A 14,448-nucleotide genomic window follows, 5' to 3' on the forward strand; every position below is an offset into this window, starting at 1 on the left:
GAGAATTTTGTACACATATATTTCCATAAACTTTGGGCACATAATATGCACATAGCTCTAAATTAGAAAGTCCCTGCAATTTGCTGGATGAAAATATTTTTCCAAGTAGATGTACACAAATGATGTTTCAAATGACATATATTTTCTATCTTCTAGATGTCCATGTTTGTTTTACTAAAGTATAAGTAATATATTGTTTCATTTTAATTTTTCTTTGGGAAAAAAAAAAGAAAAAACACCTACCGATGGAAACTATCCACCATTTTTAAATGGACACGGAGATCTTTTTTTGTTAGGTGATCTAACATTCTTGCATCTACCAAGCATTCCATAAAGTAACTTCTGTACTGAGGTAACCCCAAGCTGGGAAGCCATTCATTTCCAATCCACTCGTGGTTCATATCTCCATAAGCCAGGGTCTGTAGAAAAACCGGACACTAGAATTGTTTTATAGCAGTCAAGTTTCTTAACCAATCAGATAAGATGGTAATTGGAGAATATTACCTATTATTATAACTGATATTTAATTATTATGATATGTGGAAACAAAGCAAAAATAATATTCAGACAGCATTTGATTTGATTTGGTATAAAATGGAACTCTGCATACATTTATTAAACTATCTGCCTATTGAAAATGATTGGCTATTTACTTTGTATTCTCAAAAGGAATTACATTTTGTCCAAGTATGTATTTTATTAATACAGAAATTATTATACAAACTCTGAGCTTTAAGTTTCTGTCTTTAAATTGATAGGTTTTATTTTATTCGTATCTGTCATTTCCCTCTTGTCAATGCCATTATTGCCATTTCCCACTTATCAATGCCACTACTGCCATTGCTATATTGTAATGGCAAATGTTGATGTGAAATGGAAACCTCAGTAAACAGAGAAAGGAATAAATGTTTTGGAGAGACAGAATTTTGAAGCTTTGTATGGACATTGTTGTTACTTAGCAAAGCAGGTCATCAGCTTTCCAAAAAATCATTGGAAAGAATCAGTCTTTTCTAGAAATTAATCAAGATAGACTCTAAAAGAAGCAGGGAAGGATCAAAAACTAAGACAGATAACCTAATTCTTTAATATAACAAACAAACTATTCTTACCAATACTGTTCAAAACAGCTAAAATGAAAACCCAAATCAACCATTACCACTAAACCAATATTTTAAAAGAACTATTACTGTCTATTATTTTTACAGAATTCCCATTTAGTTCCTTATTATGCCCTAATTTCTCAATTCTAATATGCATTTCTAGGGAAAATCTAACTGCTCCTCTTCTTTTGTGTGTTCTCAAGAATGATGAAATTTTATCAAAATCAAAATCAAATACAATCCTACTGTGTGTTTAAATACAGGTCCTAATATAACTACCAAATTTTTTCTTATATTGAAAGGTTTCAATCAGATTGAATATAACACAAATTTTCTCTTTTGGTCATCCAAAATGTGGAAATGTAGAAAAAATGCACAGCTTCCTTGCAAAAGTATATGTCTGTTCCAAGTATAGACACCTGTCTCATACAAACATCTCAATAAATGCTAATGACTCTGTGGTCTGCAACGCCAACACTTGCTCCTCCAACCCCTCTTCATACACTTTGCATTATATCTGAAGGCATGTGCAACGCAAATAAGTCTTTTCTTTCTCTTTGTTCCCCCTTTAGATCCAACTTGAATGCTTCCTGATTAAATATATACAGGAGTGATTTCAGAGGAATTTAAGTTTTGGATCATCCTTTTGAGAAAGAAAAAAAAGTACCCTTTTAAAAGAGGTAAGGTATGAAACATCAATCATCTTATTTTAAAAATGTGGTAATTTAAAAGACATATAAAGTATTAAACATAATCTACATTTACCTATACAGATCAGCCTAATATTGAACTAAGTGAAGGTTTACAATATTATGACTTATGACAGTTTCTTAATTTATATTCTTATTGCCTACTAAATGATATTAAGGGTCTTAAAGCATATGAATCTCCTACCTGGGCCCAGCTTCCTTCCTCAGATTCTTTCTGTGTTAGCAGCAGGAAATGATTAATAAAGCAGGTAAATATAAATTAATTTCAAATCAATACAGTAAAATTTTTCTAGCAGAAGCAAAATTGTTATACAAAATATTTTGTATAACAGGCAGAATAAATATACACATTCATAGACCCACAGTGACCAATTTTGCAGTTCAAAGGCAATTAGGCAGCAACTACAGCATTTTCAATTAATTCTAATTTAAATGTTAAATTCATAATTTTGTGAACATTTGATTTGGTCATTACAAACCTTTTTTTAATTCTTAAATGAGTGTAATTTTTAAAATGTAATGTGCTATAATAAAAACTTCTGATGACAAATATATATGTGTATATATGATAGAGAAATCTTACACAAAGTAAATTAGTGAAGTGAAAAAACTGACTGTATCCCTCCAACAAAGCTTTGTGATAATCAAATAGATTTCAACAACAGCCAACAAAACAAAACAAGACAAAAACCAAGTACAACAAACTAAACTAAACATGAAATTAGTACATGACATTGGTGTTTTTATCCTTAACAAACTTGTAGATAATCAATTTTCAAATAAGGATAACACTGAAAAGACATTAAATTAAAAAGAAGTTGATAAAGATAAAATATATGATATGCCCAACTTTGTTACTTTACATGAAAAAATGATTTTTATAACATTTTATTTTTAAAAGTGACAATTAAAGAGTCCCCAATAAATTCTTTAAAATTGTGCTTTTCAGTACCAAATTAACATAACACTTTTTTGGTTTTTTGGGGTTTTTTTTTGGTGAAGCTTCTATCTAAGATGGTAAAGCACAAGAAACCACATGATCATCTTAAAAATGAATATTCAATCTAATCTTTTCTATTACCAATTTAATTTGGTTTAGAAACATGTTACCTGTGAATATGTCCAATACTAAATATTTGTTACAAAAACTTCCAATGTTGCAACATGAATACTATTTATTACTTTCTTCCTTATTGTTTGTGTACTATAAGCTCTTATGATATTAGCCACAATCTAACACTATTTCATTTAAAAATTTCAAGAGAGTACAGTAAAAGAAAACTGTAAAAAATGTTAGTTATCATTGCATGTAACTATAAAAACACACCCTATTACTCTGGTCTATAGTAAACAGATTAGTTTCCTCATCCAAAGAGCAGCAAAGTCACTTTCCTTCAGGTTCAACAAAGCCATTAAGACTAACCGTTTTTGCTGGAGCTGCAAGATTTTCCATTTCTTCGTGAGTCACCCAAACGTTGCCTGAAGGCTAGTGAGGAGGCCCAGAGGGAAGCAGAGGAATCCATGGGAGGCAAGCAGTGGTAAAGAAGAAAGGCAGCACCTCTGTGAGTTAACAGCAACACAGCAATACCACAGTGCCCTTGCCCCTACCGTGTGCATGAAAGAGATAGCATGGGTGGTTTGCTCAGAGCTCCCTGTTTCTTCTACTGAAAAAGATTAACTAGAAAGAGGCATTCTGTGAAGCTCTTGGGGGTGTAGATTTAAAATGACATTTCTGCAATTATTAATCAGAAAAAGAGCATCATCAAAATTTGCATTTCAATGGTACGTGGCTATCAGATCAATTTTTGTAATAACGGTGAACTGATTAAATTTGAACTGTAGAATAATGTAATTTTAATTTTTTACTCAGAAAACAATGGCACATGCACTTTGTTGTGTTATTATCAAAATTTCCTTCACATAATTTTGATTATCAATATCCTTCGAAGGAAAAAAAATGGTTGTCAATATAAAGCGGGAAGCATTATCATAACTTATCTGGAAACCAGCATCAGCTTTTCCCAAAAGATTCTTTTTAGTGTGTGTGATTCAGTAAACAGTAAGTGTCCCTGAATTCTTGCAGTTGAGAAAGAAGTGAAATGCTATTTTTAATTTAATAAAATGTATTTTTCAGCCACACTAATAACTGTCAAATTATAAAACCCATATATTTCCTAATTCTTCATCAGTATCTGATACTATTATAGAGAAGAACATAGTGTAAAATAAATTTTTTTCTCTAGCAGGCAATATTCTATTATAAAGTCCCATTTGCTTTCTAAATAAAACACCCCTTGGTATTAGTTCTATACACTTAATAATGTACAGTTTCGAAACCAAAGTCCACTTAGTAACATACAGATCAGGCATATCATTGAAGGTATTGGCCCCTGGAAACCACTTGCCATCAAATTCCATCATTTCTTTATGAACATTGCAAGGTTTTCCAAGCACATCAATGAAATTTACATCCTATGTATTATCTGCTACTTGTTTTGGGGAGGGTCCAATTTTTAAAGAATTGGTGTAGCAAAGTTGTTGCCCAAACATTACAAGTCATCACCATAATTCACTTTGGGTTTTTCTGCCATTCACCTAATACCATGACTTTTCCTGTATTAAAAACAAATGTAACTACATATAAATTGATGAGTATAATTTGATGTAAGTGAAATCTTATATATGTATATACATACATATATACAGTCATGCACTACATACCGACATTGTAGTCAAGAATGGGGTGCATGCACAACAAATGGTCTCATATGATTATAATGGAGCTGAAAATTCCTCTCACCTAGTGATATCAGAGCCATTATACCATTGTAGTGCAATGCGTTATTCACATGTTTGTGGTAATGCTAGTGTAAACAAACCTATTGCACTGCCAGTAGTCTAAAAGTATAGCACGTGCAACTATGTGCAGCCCATAACCCTTGATAATGATCATTAATGACTGGGTTATTGGTTTATGTATTTACCACACCATGATTTTTTAATCATTATTTTACAGTGTACTCCCTCTACTTTTGTTTTTTAAAGATTAACTGTAGAATAGCCCCAAGTAGGTTCCTTGGGAGGTATCTCAAAAGAAGGCATTGATATCCTAGGAGATGACAGCTCCATGTGTGTTACTGCCCCAATGACTTTTCAGTGGAACAGAATATGGAAATGAAAGACAGTGATACTGATGGTCCCAACCCTGTGTAGGCCTATAGTGATTTGTGTGTTTGTGTCTTAGTTTGTAATGAAAAAGCTTAAACAGCGGAAAAAATAATGAAATAGCAGAAAGCTTATAGGACAAGGATATAAAGAAAGAAATTAATTTTGTTCAGCTGTACAATGTATTTGTGTTTTAAGCTAAGTATTATTTAAAAAAGAGTCAAAAGTTAACAAAAAAAGATTTATAAATTACAAATGCTACCATAAGCTAAAGCTAATTTATTACTGAAGAAATAAAAAGATTTTTTTATGAATTGTGTGTAGTATATAGTGTTTGTAAAGTAAACAGTAGTATATAGTAATGTCCTAGGCCTTCATATTCACTAAGTGTCCTATTCATGTGTACCATTTTTTATCTTTTATACTATATTTTTACTGTACCTTTTCTATGTTTAGACATATTTGGATACACAAATACTTACCACAGTGTTACAATTGCCTACAGTATTCAGCTTAGTATCATGCTGTACAGGTTTGTACCCTGGAGTAATAAGTTATACCACATAGCCTAGGTGTGCAATAGTCTATACCATTTAGGTTTATGTAACTATGCTTTATGGTATTCTCAAAATGAAATTGTCTCATGACTCATTTCTCAGAACATATATCTGCATTAAGTGACATTTGATTGTATATATACTTAAGTAACAAACGGAAATGGGTGGTAAAGATTCATAATTATAAGCAAATTCGATACACATAAAAATTCCACAGGCTGGACATCAAATATGTGTGTAGAATTTGTTTTCTTCTACTGTTTTGGAATTTAGAGTACAGATGATGTTTTTTCTATAAGACAAATCTGTGTACACCTATTAAATAAATTTAGAATATAAAAGTCATTTATGTCCTTAAAAGTCCCTTCCTTGTATCCCCTGCTTCTAACAATGATGCTCATTATAAACAGAAAGTTGCATATGAGTATATAAATCATTACATTACTTGGAATAAATTGTTTTTATTGACTTTAGGAGGAGTGTGCTGTGCTGAAGAGCACTTTACACGCATCTGTCACATTCCCTTTACACCCAGTTATCATGGTGCTTTGCTTGAGTGGGTGTACTGTTGGTTCAAAGTGAGTTTCAGCAATGATTACCTGAGAAGAAATTCATTTAAGCCAATCTTAAATGGCCTAAGCTTGCAGAACAGTGTAAAATCAATTTTACACTGATTTGTGTAGCTTCTGCTTTGAATCGTAATCCAAATAATGAAGATCTCATTCCTTCTTTAAGAAACTACCTGTATTATTTATCTCATACTAGAATAGATACATGCATAGTATCTTTCACAGGTTATCTTTAAGTCTGTGTCTGCCAGTCTGTCACCATATTCTGGGATGTGGAACATGCTGGAAGCTATGGTTTTATCTGTTTCATTCCTCACAAAATAAGCATATACCCAGGGCAATTTTCTAAAGTATGACTGGCAAACTTTCAGAAGTTGTATGTTAGTTGTTTCTGTTTGATATGCAGTTTTACTTGTGAAGACCACTGCCAGCCCTATATTCTTGTAAAAAGCCAACAGAAATAGTTTCTACACAACCTAATCAAGTAGACATTAACTGAAGTTTTAACAAGTTTATTTTATAGGCAAGCTCATATGTAGTAAGTCAATTATTCAATCAGATTGCTCTCTCTCCACCACCACTTTAGGGATGGAACTTGCATGTAAGTACATTGTGAGGCAGTAATTTAGAGCATGAGAGTTTCAGAGAAAAGCATCCCTACAAGATAGCTAGATTGGGAAACTTTGAGCAACCAAAGGGCATAAAGATATGAGTGCCCTGGGATTGAGGATACAGTACAAAAAGTAGGTTGGAAAAGCATAAAAAACAAATATTGTATAACTTGGTTGTGGTTCTCTGAGATCCCCTTAAAATTATCTACTCACTGCCCTCAGTAGTCTGTGCTGCAATCTCCCCCAAAAATGTGTGAGCTAGAAAATGCAAACCAATAGTCATTTTTTTGTGGCTAATATCATCTGAGTCTAACATGAAATTTATAAAATTTCAATTATATTATCAAATTAGAATCAAGGGGCTTGAGTTATACAGTAGCACTTACTAATGACTACTCTAGGACATTTCCTAAACCCCTCTAAATTTCAGGTTCTGCACCTCTTAAGTGGGACTAAAAGTGCATGCTCCAGAATAGAAAGAAACACTAAAAAGTTTACATTATGATACAACATGTTCTTACACAGGGCTGGGACTAGGATGAGGCACATGAGGTCCTGGGAGGCTATAATTTAAGGAAACACTCACTTTCAGGGTTGATATCTGACAATGAGAGCCTCTTTAAATCTTATGCTTGAGATTATCTTGCTTGTCTCCCCTTAGGACCCGTGGAATAGAACTTTGAGAAAGTATCAAGGGAGAAGGAGAAGGGAATTTCTAAAAAATGATCAGAATTAAAGAACTTACCTAATTAAATCATTCTGGAAAGAGTTAAGACAGAAAAATAAATATTACAATGAACTTAAGAAATAACTCGTGAAAATTAATCAGGTGAAAATAATGAGTAGGCTTGCTGTCGGAGATACAGTATAAGCAAAGCAGCCAGACCTCAGAATAATCCTAAATCTTACCTAGTTAAAGTAACTTTTGTTACTACCTAGGTCATTTAAAGTGTTTTTTACTTTGTAATGGAATTACAAAGTAGTAACCTGAAATTACTTTTCACATTAAAATGGCCTGGATCCACATTTCTCCCCTATCTGAATTTTTGTCTCTCATTATAAGATAAATCCTTCTCATTATAATAAGAATGGCATTTACACCTCACTCTCTTTTCAATAAAGGTTGAGGTCTATAAAGACAATTATACCACACCTTCTTTTCAATAAAGTTTGGGGCTTATGAGGTAAGTAATAATGAAAAGAGGAATCAAACAGACTAAAAGACAGCTATAAAAAGAAGGAAAACTGATAGAGTGGAGGAAGCAGAAGCAGGAGAATGTGCTTGTTAGGAGCAAACCCCCATAGGAGTATGACCTTAGGTGAGTCAGTTTACTTCTTTACATTAGTTTTGCCCATTTGTGAAACAACTATAATAAAAGTACCCTTCTCATAGTGTAGTTGTGAGAGTCAAACGGGCTATTACATGTAAAGCAATTAGAACAGTCCCTGACAGTGAGCATTCTGCTGATGTTGGCTACTACTGTAATTATATTAGATATTCTGTTAGGTAATCTCCATTCAAGCAAATCTTTAATTCAAGAAATACTCTGTAGGTCTCTTTATTACACTGAGCTGACTAATGCCTATCTTACGCCTTACATTTATGCTCAATCTTGTTGAATTATATGGTTATCAAAAATCACGTTGTTTAAAACTTATTTATTTCCACTGCACTTGCTTTTAAAATGTTTAATTCATCAATTTAAATAAATGTTGCATAAAGCAAAATATAAAACAAATTTGGCTCCTATATAAATACTAAGTTGAATTAGTTGGAAAAACCAGAGATAGGCAAATCTTGAAACACACTATCAATAAAACAAAATTTTGTCAAAGTCTGGGGAAGGCATTGTAAATGTCCAGAAGGATTCCTCATTCAAATGGCTTTTTGAGTTATCTTGAATTCATCACTTTAAAAAGAAACACCAACAAGAGAAATTAAACATGTTTCCAGATAAGATTATCTAAAAGGATAATGTGGAACTCCAGACATTGGAAACATACACAAAAAAAGTTTTAGGTGCTCCATCTAAATTTGCAATGCTTGAGCATTTCCATAATTTTTACCTGAGATAAAGTATTCAAAGAATGCCCTTATTTTTGTTACATCCTTCTTCAACCAAATTTCAATTAACTGGTATCTCCATCTCCATCCTACTAGGTAAGAGACGTTCTATAGTAATAGTAGCTTGGGGAAAAGAAACAGAAAGCTGGAAACTTAGGGCTGGCCCAAAGTAATCATACATGTGACATTTAAATTTTCCTTTTTGATGGTCTAGCCCATTACATCTAGGCAGGAAAGGAGGCAGAATCAAATAAAGTAGTGGAAATAAATAAATAAATAAATAAATAAATAAATAAATAAATAAATGTTTAAAAAAAAAAAAGTCCAAAAGCCCAAGTACCTTGTCTTTTTCTCCTCAGAACTTCAGTTAATAAACACGAAATATCTGGCTGAGGAACCCAAGCCCAAACCTCAGTGTGCAAAATACCTTGTATGATCTAAACAAACTGTAGTGTTCTTGGAGACATGATAGAATAACTTTGTTAAAAAAAAAAATCTGCCTTTGTGTTTTGTAAGTGTGAATTCTAATACATAATGTTAGGTTATGACTTTATGTAGTGGATTCATCAATAGTAATTTATGTGGAATTTTCATTTGCAATGCAAATTGTATTGGAAATATATTAGAAATGAGTAAATGCTTCCATGTAGATGGAGTAGAAGGAAGAGGAAACATTTAGTAGATATTTTTAAAGCCTAGAGACACAACCTAACTTGTGTCATAGAGTTTGCATCAGTATCTGGCAAGAGGCACATATATTCCATGAATACAGAGCTATTACACATTAGTAAAAAGATAAATATTCCTATAATAGTATAGATAAGTTGGAAAGGTTATGAATAGAAAATTAATATAAATACCAGATTAATAAGAATATAAAAAATTGCACATTTAGTAGTGATTTTTAAAATGTAAATTAATCAAGGAGATAACCAATGTTGACAAAGGGAGAAAAAATAGCAACACAACACGATTTAACAATTAAAGTTTAAAAGTATTAAGAATATGCATTCCCTATACACAAATATAGCAACGGAAATAACCACAGTTTATGCAACAACATAATTACAAGCACATATTTTACACACAACAACAAATTGTGTTACACAAAACAAAATGTCCAATACTAGGAATTTGATTAAATAAATTATCACATTTCTACAAACGACATATTCAACAACTAAAAGTGATGTTGCAACTGCATATGTAATAAAATGAAGAAAATACTTACACTACATTACTAAATTTCCAAAAAAGTACAAATTAATATATTATGTGAAATAATCCATTTATATAAAAAGATAATGAAAAAAGAATGACAGGATCTTCATCAAATGTTTTCAATAGTGAAAAAATTAACATTGATTATCTCTAAAATCAGTATTTTTTAATGTTTTTAAATTATTTTGTTGTCATCTCTGTATTTTTCTGTATTTTACAAATGTTATACAGGATCATGTATTAGTTCAATAAACATATAAAACTTAAATGCTATAAACAATTTTTTTATGTTTCAAATGTTCATTTTTGTTTGAAGCCTTATCCAGCTTGCAGTGATTTCTCCTTTCTTGAAGCTCCATCACACTTCACTTCTATTGTACATTTTGGAGTTAATCTATACAATCCTGTACTAAATCTACTAGTGAACATGCTTATTTTCCTTAGTAGAGTTTCCCTTTCTGATCTCAAGGCCACACGTTTCTTATACTTCAGCAGAGTATACAAAATATGTGAGTAGAGTGATCTATACAATGATTATTTTAAGGTGAATATGTACATAATATCTAAAATTTGCCAGGCACTATTGTTAAGGCTTGGGGTTGATGGAAACCTGATACTATCTTTATTTCGTCTAGTGTGAGATAAATCAAGAAAAGAAGAACTGTAAAATATTGTTTATAAGTACATGGAGTGGTAACTCAGGAAGGAAACCAAACCCAGGCTTTGGGAGCTCAGCAAAAGCTTTTCAGAGGAAATATATAAAGGAATCAATAAATGAATAATGGATTGGAGAAAATATGGTGACCTTGAAGTAGGATGAAAGTTTTGGGCAAAGGGAAGACCAACTACAAAAGCTCATAATTGACCAAAAGGAAAGACGTTTGAAAAACTGAAAGTAGTTCCTGACCTGGGGAAATAAAGCCTTCGAGGTGAACTGAGGCTAGATCATAAAGCTTTCTTTACTTCTCCCCATTCCTTAAACAATTGAATGTTAATTAATATGGTATAATTTAAATTCCTTCAGGTTGGTTAAATAGTTTTAGAAAAATAGTTTTTAAATTTCCTATTGTTCATTAAGAAATGAATTACACTGGTAAATAAAAATAATAAAATGTATCATATTTTTCACCTGGAAGTTGGGACTTCAAATTTATTTTTGCAAGATTCATAATGTTTAATAATTTTGTTTGCATTTGCTCTTGGGAGGAAAATGTGGATATAAACCATTTATGATGCTTCTCTCTCAGCTGGAAATTACTCAGCAAACTCTTCATCAGACTTAAATTCAATTTACAATAACTATTTTAATGGTCTTCTCAGTTTCTTATTTTAAATATACAGGTGACTCTTGAACAACACAGGTTTGAACTGCATCATTCCACTTATACACAGACTTTCTTCTGCCACTGCCACTCCTGAGACAACATGACCAATCTCTCCCTTTCCTCCTCCTCAGCGTACTTTCAACATAAAGACGACGAGGATAAAGGCATTTATGATGAACTACTTCCACATAATGAATAGTAAATATCATTTCTCTTCCCTATGATTTTCTTAATAATATTTTTCTTCTCTCTAGCTTACTTTATTGTACAAATGGAGCATATAATACATATAACACACATAATACATGTTTATCAACTATTTATGTTATCAGTAAGGCTTCTAGTCAACAGTAGGCTCTTAGTAGTTAAGTCTTGGGAGAGCCAAAAATTCTAGCTGAATTTTTGACTGTGTGTGGGTGGTCAGCACCCTTAACTCCTATCTTGTTCAAGGGGCTACTGTATTCTAAATTGTCTTTTAGCTTGAGTCATAATCCAGGTATAGTGAAAAACATTTGTATCTATTTAAAAATAATATAGGTAAGAGTATATTTTTCCTGCATGTCATTTAGGAATAACTTAAAATGGAGTTATGTAAGAATTATATAAGCGTTTTAAATTTGACCTTTTATTTCTGGCATTAGAATCTAGTATACTGGGAAGGAAAATGTGTAAATAGAAATGAAACAAACTATTCAGAACTGTTTATGATCATGTATAAAAAGTTATACTTAAGTTACTTTTCTGCCTGAAAACTGCAATAAAGTAATATGACTTTTTAATATTTTACCTATTGCTAAAATTTATCTCATTCTCCCATATTTTATTATGCTGTATAAGATATGAGATTTGGGAAATCTAGTAATTATCAGAAATAATATACTTTATAAACAAAATATATAATTTAGTAATGTAATAAATAATTAAATACTATTTGGGAGTTTTTGGGAATTTGTCCTCATGCATGCCTTTTTTGTCACATTTTGTTCTTTTCTAGGATTAGGATAGGTAAAAAATTATGAGATGATTAGGAATTTATAACTGAAAAACAAACAGACTTTGAAAGAAAAAGATATTCCAGATATTCCATTTGGTATTTGTAAAACATCAAATTCACGTAATTTCATAATTATGGAAACTTCTTAAGAAATAGTGAGTTACAAAAGAACACATACAAGTGTCCAACAAACATATTAAAAAGCTCAGTATTACTAATCATCAGATATATGCGATTAAAACCAAGTGAGATACCATCTCACCTCAGTCAGAATGGCTATTACTAAAAAGTTAAGAAAAAAAAAAAAGATGTCGGCAAGGGCACAGAGAAAAGGGAACACTTATGCACTGTTGGTGGGAATGTAAATTAATACAACCTCTATGGAAGGCAGTATGGAGATTTCTCAAAGAACTAAAAATAGAATGAGCATTCAACTAAGTAATCTCACTACTTAGTACCTACCCAAAGGAAAAGCAATTGTTATATCAAAATAATTCCTGCACTCATGTCTTCATCACAACATTAATCGTAATACCAAAATCATGGAATGAATCTAAGTGTCCATCAGTGGATGATGGGATAAAGAAAATGTATGTACACACCATGGAATACTATGCAGTCATAAAAAAGAGTAAACTAATGTCTTTTGTAGCAACATAAATGGAACTGGAGACCATTATCCCAAGTGAAATAACTTGGAAACAAAAAAATCAAATACAACATGTCCTCCCTTGTAAGTGAGAGCTAAACAATGGGTACATGTGGACAGGTAGAAGGAAATAACAGACACTGGAGACTCCAAAAGGGAAGAGGTTGGTAGGGATGAGGTTTGAAAAATTACCCATTGGATACAATGTTCACTATTTGGGTGATGGGCACACTGGAAGCCCCAAAATCTCCATTACATAATATACCCATGTAACAAACTTGCACATGTACCCCCTGAATCTATAAAAATAAAAAATATTAAAACTAAAATATGTAGTCACTTAAGCCTTGCATCTTTAGTAAGCACTAATGCTTGTATCTTATCTTCTGAGAAATTACCTGGGGGAAAGAGAAAGAAAGGAAGGAAGAAGGGAAGGAAGGAGGCAAGGAAGGAAGGGAGGGAGGGAGGGAGGGAGGGAGGGAGGAACAAAGGAATGAAGGAAGGAAGGAATTGAAAAAAGAGTAAGCTCAGGATCTTGTTGCTTGGGAGAAAAATCTAAACTTCAGATGCTAGCTCAAAAGTCTGCTATACTAGCTTTCATGTCTGATATGAATCATAGCTCCTCATTTGAAAACCTATTAAAAGTAGCAGCAAAGTTAATAAAGAGCAAGCTAAATCTCTTGAAAATAATTCAAGCTGACTTTGAAATGTGTGTTGTCACAATTTTCCTCTGTAGACTTAGACACATGGCTATTTGCCTAGCACTGAGGAAGGGGAGGAGCAGAAACTGACTCACAGTTCGAGATGTTGGAGGAGCTGAAGGACTTGTTAGGGAAACCATCTCCTGGATTGCTAATCGAAGTTTTAAGCGATGCAGTGGATTGCTGATTCCAATTTCTCTCTGGATCTCAGTGTCAGATAAAGCAGACATGATGGCACCACTCTTTACGTTGGCTCGGCAGGCTGCCACGTACCACGCAGGCATTCCCAACCAAAGCTGTTAGATACGAAAAAATACATTAACAAATTATAATAATAGTTATCATTTTAGTGTCTCATACGCTAGGAATTATTTTATGTATCTTACATACATGACCTCACCCCATGAGATAAAATGTTATCATTATTTTCCCCAGAGGAGATAGATGCACAGAGAAATTAAATGATGTATTTAAAAACACCAGGGAGGCAGGGATAGAAACAAGATTTGGAATTGAGACATGCTAGCTCCAGAGACTCTATTTTAACTAATTCATATTACTAGTGGTAAAAGTAATGACTGCATGGCACCAAGTTCCCCTTTGTATGTAGGGACCAGAATGGCTACAAGCCACATTTGATAAGGGTCTCAATTAATGTTTGCTTAATGCGTGGCTTCAATTTATAATGCTCCTTTGGAATTCTGAGTGAAGAGAGATTCTGTCACAGAAAGAGACAGCTGTGCCACATCCAGCCATGTGATTTTGATCAAAGCATGCAGTG

The 14,448-nt window shown here is 32.5% G+C and overlaps 1 protein-coding gene and 1 long non-coding RNA gene across 16 annotated transcripts in view; one reads left to right on the forward strand and one right to left on the reverse strand.

The window, feature by feature from the left end:
* The window catches only part of PPFIA2 (PTPRF interacting protein alpha 2), a 497,964-nt gene that overhangs the window by 22,815 nt on the left and 460,701 nt on the right, over nucleotides 1-14,448 (reverse strand). For 5 of the 15 annotated variants that reach the window (XM_054442743.2, XM_054442741.2, XM_063646520.1 and 2 more), the window contains 4 exons: nucleotides 13,763-13,963; nucleotides 3,234-3,296; nucleotides 1,995-2,024; nucleotides 244-437 (listed from right to left, as the gene is read on the reverse strand). In XM_054442743.2, coding sequence (XP_054298718.1) covers nucleotides 244-437; nucleotides 1,995-2,024; nucleotides 3,234-3,296; nucleotides 13,763-13,963 — 488 coding nt within the window. The remainder of the gene's footprint in view (nucleotides 1-243; nucleotides 438-1,994; nucleotides 2,025-3,233; nucleotides 3,297-13,762; nucleotides 13,964-14,448) is intronic. The other 10 variants (XM_054442742.2, XM_054442752.2, XM_054442748.2 and 7 more) reach the window with 5 other exon arrangements.
* Nucleotides 1-14,448, forward strand: part of LOC129009580 (uncharacterized) — a 34,275-nt gene that overhangs the window by 1,822 nt on the left and 18,005 nt on the right. The window contains exons 2-3 of the long non-coding RNA XR_008492811.2: nucleotides 1,673-1,780; nucleotides 11,391-11,521. This is a non-coding gene — a long non-coding RNA (uncharacterized LOC129009580). The remainder of the gene's footprint in view (nucleotides 1-1,672; nucleotides 1,781-11,390; nucleotides 11,522-14,448) is intronic.

This window comes from Pongo pygmaeus, chromosome 10, assembly GCF_028885625.2.
Source record: "Pongo pygmaeus isolate AG05252 chromosome 10, NHGRI_mPonPyg2-v2.0_pri, whole genome shotgun sequence".
Classification (NCBI taxonomy): Eukaryota; Metazoa; Chordata; class Mammalia; order Primates; family Hominidae; genus Pongo; species Pongo pygmaeus.